At 43.1% G+C, this 8,798-nt stretch overlaps 2 protein-coding genes across 6 annotated transcripts in view; one reads left to right on the top strand and one right to left on the bottom strand.

Moving 5' to 3' along the window:
- Window positions 1-14: 14 nt before the first annotated feature.
- traf6 (TNF receptor-associated factor 6) lies at window positions 15-8,223 on the bottom strand. Of its 2 annotated transcripts, none has more exons than XM_034106476.1 (8): window positions 8,126-8,223; window positions 7,086-7,405; window positions 6,772-6,922; window positions 6,171-6,329; window positions 5,994-6,065; window positions 4,061-4,138; window positions 3,639-3,968; window positions 15-2,997 (listed from the first exon to the last, which is right to left on the bottom strand). In XM_034106476.1, exons 2-8 carry the CDS (start codon window positions 7,403-7,405, stop codon window positions 2,392-2,394), a joined length of 1,716 nt encoding a protein of 571 aa, XP_033962367.1. In that variant the 5' UTR covers window positions 8,126-8,223; the 3' UTR covers window positions 15-2,391. The 2 variants fall into 2 exon arrangements, with proteins under 2 accessions (XP_033962367.1, XP_033962372.1); XM_034106481.1 differs by lacking the exon at window positions 8,126-8,223 and adding an exon at window positions 8,027-8,116.
- The window catches only part of ttc17 (tetratricopeptide repeat domain 17), a 30,699-nt gene continuing 30,104 nt past the window's right edge, over window positions 8,204-8,798 (top strand). For all 4 annotated transcript variants that reach the window (XM_034106466.2, XM_034106459.2, XM_071206344.1 and 1 more), the window contains exon 1: window positions 8,204-8,463. In XM_034106466.2, the coding sequence (XP_033962357.1) occupies window positions 8,293-8,463 (171 nt within the window). In that variant the 5' untranslated portion in view covers window positions 8,204-8,292. The remainder of the gene's footprint in view (window positions 8,464-8,798) is intronic.

Raw genomic sequence — 8,798 nt, 5'->3', positions numbered from 1 at the left:
ACGGAACGAGCAGGTTGGTTGATCACAGGCGTTTATTAGCTCCAAACAAAGTATACACGGGTCTCAAACGTTGCCCGTGTGGGAACCTTCACAGGTCCTTTGGCGACCTTCCAGGATCCCGCCTACTGCAAAACAGATTACGACATGCTTTTATTCCGGCACTGACTACCTGATTCCGATCAGCTGTCTGGCCTCCAGCCGAGCCACTCCCTTCACTCCAGCAGCTGGCGCCCTAACCACACCCCGCTGCCACAATTACATTCTTAAAATAGTTGAGCTTTCAATTTGAAAAGATTTGCCAAACTATAATCATCTGTAAAAGATTACATTTCAGGACACATTAATAGTTATACTACTACTACGAGTGTATCCCGTTGTTGTAAAACATGATAATGGTATTATTCTTATAGGACATATTTTAACCTTAGTGCAGCAAAAAAGACATAATTTAGATTAAAACATATATAAGATGAAGTAAGCTGAGCTTTCTTTTTAAGGCTATATTCATCAGTATTGGATCGTATGTTAAATAAATGCATAGGAAACATTATCTCATTCAATCATTTACGTTAAAGAAATCATTTGATACACAGTCACATCACAACTATGCAATACTGCAAACAAACCAAACACAAACAATACAATATATTAAAGTCAAGAATACATGTGAAGACTAAACAGGCAGCATATTGGTTTAAAGCAAAGGCACAATGATGTTGGATTTATGTCTACTCTTCAAATATTCATTTAAGGTCACATACGGTAGGAGCTTGTGTAAAATGCACCATAAAGTCTGTCAGAAACTAAATAAGTAACTTTGTAATATGCCATGCAGCAGTGCTGAAACCAGGTTAGAGAAACTCCGAGTGAGAAAGGTGCATCATTTGTTATCTTACTATGTCAGTGAGGCCCCAATAACAGTACAGTGAAAACTAGTGAAGCATGAAATGCAGAATTTGGAAATCGCATAAATGTCCTTTCCTATTCCTTAACCCTACCCGTACCCTGTGGACATTTTGTATAAGCACAATATACACTGTATGCACAAGCACAGGAACTCCTGAACAGAGTGGAGTCAGAGTGTACCAAGGTTGGCCTTAGGCTAAACGCCAAGGAAACTGAGGTTATTACCTATAACATCCTGTACGAGGGAATACCAAGGGTGAGCGAGAACATTGCAGCCAGGAGAATGAGACTAGCAGGACATTGCCAAAGACATCAAGAGCTGCCAGCCGGCAAATTGGTGCTGTGGGAACCAACACACGGGCATCGGTCACGAGGACGTCCCGCACAAACATACGTGGACGTACTCAAGAATGACGCAGGAGCACAAAGTACCAATGAACTGGCCAGATGTATGGAGACCCGGGATGACTGGAAGCGACGATGGAGGGCTCGTCTGAGGACGACCTAGAGAGACTATTGTCCAGCAATTGTGTTGATGGCATTTCCAACGCAAGAATTATTTTGCAAAGTGGAGGTTTTTGCATTTTTCCAAACACACATACATTTTCATCCTTGGCTCGAACATAACCAAGACACTTCCCATTACCGTTACCAAATATCAGATTTGTTTCTTTGCTTTAATTGCTGCTTAATCATTTCCAGTTGACATGATACTCCCCTATATAGATATCTATACAAAAAAATGGAGATCCTATTCCAACATACCTCCCCACTTGCTCCAATAAAAGTTCACCCTGCGCATTGACACAACAAAGGTTCTTCAGGTTTCCATGTTTTTGGATGAATAGCACTTAATAAGCAAGATTATTTTAACAATTTTTTTAAATAATTTGGTGAGGGCAACTGTGGTCACTACAACAACATCTATATTTTGTAATGGCTTGTGGGGACAGATTATTTTTGTCACCACCCTCTGCAGTCATTACGAATGTCTGTCTCATCACCCACATGTCCTCGTGCATACATGTGAATCTGTGTGTCTCCTACTAGAAGATGGTGTATAGAATAAAATGATCTCTAGTGCCCGCCGGGTCAAAAGCTCCACGGGGAGCTCTTCAACATTCAGTGTGTTTCCCAACAGCTACAACAAGAGCGGATGGCCATTCTGAGCTGATTTACATAATTGCCTATTTACAAAACGTGTACTTATGAGGTGTGCTGACTGTGGGTACCTTGTGGGTGAGAACATTCATTTCAAATGTAAAATAAAAGGATTGTACTTTAAAACAAATTTAAACAACAAAAAAACACTGACATTTGAAAGTTGGGAAACAAATAAATACTTGCATACTTGAAGTGTCCAACATTTAAATGTGTGTGAACATACAATTACCTCATCCTAATGTGCATTCATTCATATGAAGTAAGTGGTATTCAAACACTGGCAGAACTACCTCGCTGACATCCAAACTAAAGTTTTAGGTTTTAGTCTCTCGAAATGGTGGCCTCTGGTCCTCTAGGCTGCACCGCTGGGCCCTCGCGGTGAATCACATTGTCAAAACGCGGTGTGACCTCACAGCGGATGAGCAGAGTGTCATCTTTAACATAGGCTCTCTGACTCAGCTGATGCAGGTGCAGAAAGGTGACGTAGCCGAATCCTTTGGGGTTGCGCTGGATGGTGGGCTTCTGGAAGGCTTGCAGGTCAGGTTTAGTCTCCATCACCTCCATGTGGTGCTGACCCTCTGGGCCCTGGTCCAGGATGGTGAGGCGGATGGTTCCCTGGAACGGCCACGTCAGCTGCCCGTCAAAAGCTCCTTGCATGGTGTGGACGAAGAGGGAGATGTAGTTGGAGCAGCGCGGGGCGTTGGGGGCCTGCAGGTGTAGGCGCAGGCACAATTTGTAGCCGGGGCGACCGGTGTAGAAGCCGGGGCTGTGCTCCACCACGGGCAGGCTTGCTTCTTGGTTCCGCAGGAGGGCGGAGAAACCTCTAAGGCGCCAGATGAAGACACCGTGACACTGCTGCGATTCCAGCTCCTTCACCATCTCCTCCAGCGACAACACTCTGCGCCTGAGCTCTGCAATGTGACCGGACTGCAAAAGAGAGGGAACAATAGTTTACGTCAGATCTGCCAACACTCTCACATCATTCAAACAATCACCTTTTCACTCTTGCCTTCAACTGCTAATCCACTAACCCCTCACCCTTATTCCACCTAGCTTAGCACTTTTTGCTTTTGTTGTTATTTTGTTTTACTTGCTTGTCAAGCGCTTTGAGCACCAGGAAAAGCGCTATATAAATGTCATGTATTATTATTAATTATCATTAAAAATCCAAATCGGATAAGGCTTAAAAAAAAGGAGCTGCATGAGATGTTAGCAGAGCAGCAATCCATCTGCGTCCACAAAGGGTGCATTTAGGCACAACAATGAGTGTCGGACACCTGCCCTGTGTCTTGGGGCTCCATCTCACAATCACTGTATTTATGCACGTAAAACTAAAGCATAGCAACTCGGTCATCTTTACTAGGGTACAGCACAAATGGCAGCATGAGTGTCTGTGCTGACAGCTCAATGGATTTTTTTTTTAAGTAAGTTTGTTCCATCAGATGTTTGTGGCTCAGCTCACTCCTGTGCAGACACAATCAGTTACACATCTTAGATTATGCTAAAAACACTTACAAAAACACACACACACAGTATATGTACTGTCAAGGCCCGAGGACATCATTTACCTGTGTTTCTTTAAAGATGACGAGCTCCCGCAGTCGGTGATCCTGCCTTACCAATCGTCCATCCAAGTCCCTGAGCTTCTGGACCTCCTCAGTAGGCGGACTGGGGCCACAGTTGCTGCTGCAGCTTGCGGCTCCTCGGGGCCCGCTGCAGGCTGAGGCTGCTGCTGCGGCTCCTGCTCCCAGATTCTCGGAGGAAACAGATGGTCCTAGCGTCCACAGGGATTTGGGTGTGGTGCCATTGAGGCTGAGGCCACGCAGGAACTCGGCCATGTAGCGCATGTGCATCTGAGTGAACTCCTGCATGTGCTGAGCCAGGTTGTGTCGCTGCATCTGCACAGGCAAAACATTCGTCTTTGTGACATCTGCGACTAAGAACAAAGATTTTTTCAACATAAGTATAAGACTTGAACTTGATTACATACCCTTTCCTTACATCCAAAGGTGCTAAAGTTACAGGCGATGGGTGCCTTCGGGCAATCTGCATCACAATGAGATTCAATCTGAAACAAAAACATCATCAGTTTAGCTTCATTTAGATCTATTCATTCAAATCAGGATTCCAACAAGTCAGTTATCAATATATATTATATTATTATCGTAGCATATTTGTGGCGACAGTGACACATTTCCTGTCTTAAACAGAAATACATTTACATATCATCAATGGCACTTGCTGTGGAAACTTGTGGAAGCCCACATCAGCTGTGATATTCAAAGTGACTAGAGAGGCTTCTCAATTGTTAAATTTCCCCTCCTCGACTCCCCTCCTCGAGACTTAGTCCCGCCCACAGGAGATGCGAGCGGAGGACCGAGGAGGGGAACCGAGGAGAGAGGAGGGGAAGCAGCAGACGTTTAAAGAAATGAGAACTCCTCTCCTCTGAGCGGTCATATTAAAGCGACGTCCGTTCATAATTACGTGGCAACAGCTGCATCAGCTGTCGAGTGTTTTGTCATATTTTATAATCTCTGTTAGATCAGCTGAACATTGTTCCCCCACATATTTACTTTGAATTCATTGAGAGTGCGGTATAATGAGACAATAACAGGCTGCAGATGCGGACACACACACACAAATATATTTATATAAATATATGCAATTTAAAGTATGAGAGCACTCTCATAATAACGTAACACAATCAGAGACTGGATATATATATATCCCCCCCTCTCTCTGGTCGCTGAAATGGGGAATTGAAATTACGGGCCAAAAGTTGTATTTGCAAGTATTAAAAGTAAGGACACCAAACCAACTGAGACCCGTCTGTCCGCGGCATCTGCGCACTGTACAACACACACCTACACACTGTACAACACACGCACCTACACACTGTACAACACGCACCTACACACTGTACCAGTGCGTGTTGTACAGTGTATAGGTGCGTGTGGTACAGTGTGTAGGTGTGTGTGACACACACCTACACACTGTACCACACACACCTACAGCTCCTAAAGCATAATCAGGCTACAGCCGTTGTGTATTTTATTATGTGAAGCACTAAATGGTTTTAGAAAAATATGGACTCTTTGTAGATATCTACTAAACTAAAGCAAATAAAGAGAGTAGGTCTGTTATACTGAGTGATATATATTGTACACACTGCTCTGCTTTCTGCATGGACCTCACAGCTGTTCTCACTGTAAACATCGCGTTGCGATGAGAGCAGGTTCTAAAATAATATCCAGGGGATGCATGCAGAGCTGTCATTGGCTGAGATAAGTCCGGCCGTGCGTCACGCCTCCACCGATCCCGGAAATGCATCCGCGGAGGAGCCGTGGAGGAACCATCAGTGTATCCTCGGTTATAGCTCCTCCAGAGAGCCTCCTCGATGCTCGATCCTCGGTGTGCATTTAGAGAAATGAGACGTCCTTCAAAATGGCGCACTGAAATTCATTTCCGGGTCACTACCGGAGGACCGAGGAGTCCAGGAGTCCAGGAGGGGAAATTTGAGTATTGAGAAGCCTCTTAGGTGTGTAACGGTTCCCCATTGTTTTAACAAAGTTGCTGATAAAATAAGTTCCCTTTTCAACATTAAACTGTTGACCCTTGACTAAGTTACATATTGTATGGATATTTGATATTATATCAAATGCATAACAATAAACGTGGGAACGTATAAGCTGCCCAATTTACCCAAATAGTGAATGCGATGCCTTTTGAAACGCAACAAGTATTTAGAACTGATTTATGAATGTGAATATTGAATCAGAGATATGTTTTCTTGTTGTTTTTTGGAACTTCCAACACAACTCTATGAATTTTGTAAAAAAAACAAAACAATCAACTTAATTAACATTGCCAACTAATATTTTGATTCACCACGTTTTAACATATTTTGTGATTGTATTGCTCACCTGGTTTCTGAGGAGATCCATCTCACAGTACTGGCACTTCACACTGGCAAAGGGACACTGCTGCTCATGAAGCTGATGAGAAACCAAAACAGATTGTAAGGAGACTAATCCCAGCTGGTTCACAATGCAGCTGATAACTTTCCAATGAGAGCAAATAGATAAGTGAGTCCACATTACCTCTCTCTCCTCGTGAACAAAGCACAACAGACAATCTGGGCATGACACAGGCCTCCTCGTGCACTCCACAGTCGTGTGCTCCTCGATCTGGCTCTGTCTCACAGACTGCTGGCACTGCGGGCAGGGCACTGTGGCAAACTCACACTTCGCCATATGTTTCTGGGAGGAAAAAGACATTGAAACAATGCAATTCATGTTATTGTGTAGTAAAACAGCAACGGTTCACATAACATAGTTCACACCAGAGAATAATTCTGTTCATTTATGTAGATGCCAAATACGCCAGAAGGAAGTTTCTGTCCTGACTATGTAGGTGTAGACAAGGGAAGTAGCTTATTTCTTGCCAGTTTTCTATTACGATATTTTATTGAAGCAGTTCTTTTTAGAGATGGATGGAACCATAAGTGATCACAATAACATGTTATGAGACAGCAACTTAACAGATCCAAGTAATAACAATGATGTACATATCATTCAAAGCGAAGTATGCTACCAAAAGTAATTGTGTAAATTCCTTGAATTGTTTACGATGGTTATCTGTTTTTCATGTATTTGGTTGCATTTGAAATCCATGATGCCTGTTTTACTTTATAATGCTCACCTCCAAATGTCGGAGCTCCATTCTGTTAGCACAGCCAGAGTTTTGACAGCGAACCATTAGCGACAGAATCTCCCGCTTGGCAAAGTTATCCGGGAACAACTGGTCTTCTGACAGTCTTGCATTGTCCACAGGGCACCTCTGTCCTGCATCACTGTTTTGCAAGAGGAAGAACATGTATACTTTAGGTAAAAGCCCAAAGAATACCAGCTTCTGCATTGTGCTCAATATGTATGCAGGAATGTGAACATTTTGCATTTTTTAGGCACACTGTACCTAGATCACATTTATTCTTAGAAGGCTGTATAATAGCATACCGAATAGACTTCTCAATGCAGTTCTTGCAGAAACGGTGACCACAGGGTGTTTGAATGGCATTCCTTAAAGCCATGAGGCAAATAGGGCACTCGTATTTACTCTCTAAGGGTGGGTCAAACTCCACATCATAGCCCTGGATGGGGGCAGCGGCCTGAAGACTTGCAGAGATGCTGCTGCTGCCAGGGCTCTCTGATGGGCTGGGGAGGGATTCTCGCTGCTTTTCCAGCATTGCCAACGCACAGTCGGACAGCTCTCCACCAACAGGTCCATCATAGCTGTCCTCCTCCAAACTTCCCTTATTGCTTCCAAAGCAGGCCATCTGTGGAGTGAGACAAACATGGCAAATGAAGGCCTGAAATGGTAAAAGAAATACAGCCTTGTGTTTTATGTTAGTATTCAATGTTTTGCATCATCAACCATTGAAGGTATCCTACAAAAGTACTGAACAAAGCTCAGAAATGTTGAATGTAACAGAAAAGGGACACAGGATTATCGAGGATTTACCTTACCCTACTAACCATCAACTTCCTGAACTATCAACTGACAATTATCTTGAATCCTGCATTTTTACCTTGAGATTAATGAATTAATGAATTTTCAATTTTTTATGGGAATACATATACAACAGATTCCAAAAACATACTACTGTCAACCCAAATACAGTGCAGCTCAAATATCTAGGAATATATTTAAATAGCAAGTTATTGGCGTTGTCAACTCATGCTAAACTCAGGTGAATATGTCGTTAGTCATCAAGGCCCTTACTTAACGAGTGGCACTTTAGCGAACACTGAGATTATTCCACACTTTATCATAGCAGTTACATAATTTAACACAATGAACAATGTTGTCACTTGATGTGGTAGTCATGCCCATGGATGCGGAACTGCAAGTTTGTACATCACTGCGCTAAAGAGCGATTCAAATAAAACGTACTGACCAAATACAGCAAACAAGCCTCCTCTTTAGCATCAACAGTGTTCAGGTACTGGCTCTATTTGTGAAAGCAGAAATTATTTTGTAATGTAATTCTACCCACCTTTGCCTTGAAAGCGTATCGAACTTTTCGTTTCTACAGAGTTTCCTGTTTTCCTTTCCAGACGTCATCAAAGTAAACCTGTTGAGTTTTGGCCCAGTGTGAACGGGAGCGCCGCCCGGTGGCCGGAGGCTGCCCGCCTTTGCCACAGAGCAAAATGAGACAGAAAAATGGCGGACGTCAGGAAAATCTGTTCTGAGTCTTTGCCCTGTCGTCTAAACTATTCGCGAAAAACGTCATTCCAGGGGAAGCTTTTTATCCTTCTTTGCATACTTAAAGTAGACACCGGAGGAGCTACGACCCACTGGGTTGTCACAGAGGATGGAAAAATACAACAACAGGTATGACAGTAAACGCTAGCTCATTGACCTGCTAACGCAAACGTTAGGTGGCTAGCTTGTAAAGCTATATTTATTAGAGTTAACGGTGACGTTTTGTTATGTGGTTTGTCAACGTACATTTAGTGTTTTATTAAAACTCAGCAAAACCAGTATGCCAGCCTCGGTAACGTTACATAGGGTTAGGAGGTAGCGTTAACAATACTGTTTTGCTAAGTCAGTTAGCTTACATTGGCTACCTCAAACCTGGCGTTATCGTTAGGTGTTTGAGGTCAACATGACCAATATATTACATGCCCATGATAACGTCTGCGTTGTAAACCGCGTATTTATTATGC

Source organism: Pseudochaenichthys georgianus, chromosome 3 (genome assembly GCF_902827115.2).
Source record: "Pseudochaenichthys georgianus chromosome 3, fPseGeo1.2, whole genome shotgun sequence".
In the NCBI taxonomy this organism is placed as follows: domain Eukaryota; kingdom Metazoa; phylum Chordata; class Actinopteri; order Perciformes; family Channichthyidae; genus Pseudochaenichthys; species Pseudochaenichthys georgianus.
Note: the sequence above shows the minus strand (reverse complement) of the source record. Positions and strands in the feature narration are given on the sequence as shown.

Bases quoted from the DNA above. Each gene is read 5' to 3' on its own strand.
- traf6 (XM_034106476.1), bottom strand. From the start codon at position 7,405: ATGGCCTGCTTTGGAAGCAATAAGGGAAGTTTGGAGGAGGACAGCTAT. The intron at 6,330-6,771 runs GTGAGCATTATA...TTTTCCTCCCAG, and splicing joins TGGAGCTCCGACATTTGGAG to AAACATATGGCGAAGTGTGA. The intron at 4,139-5,993 runs GTGAGCAATACA...TTTTTGTTTCAG, and splicing joins TGGATCTCCTCAGAAACCAG to ATTGAATCTCATTGTGATGC.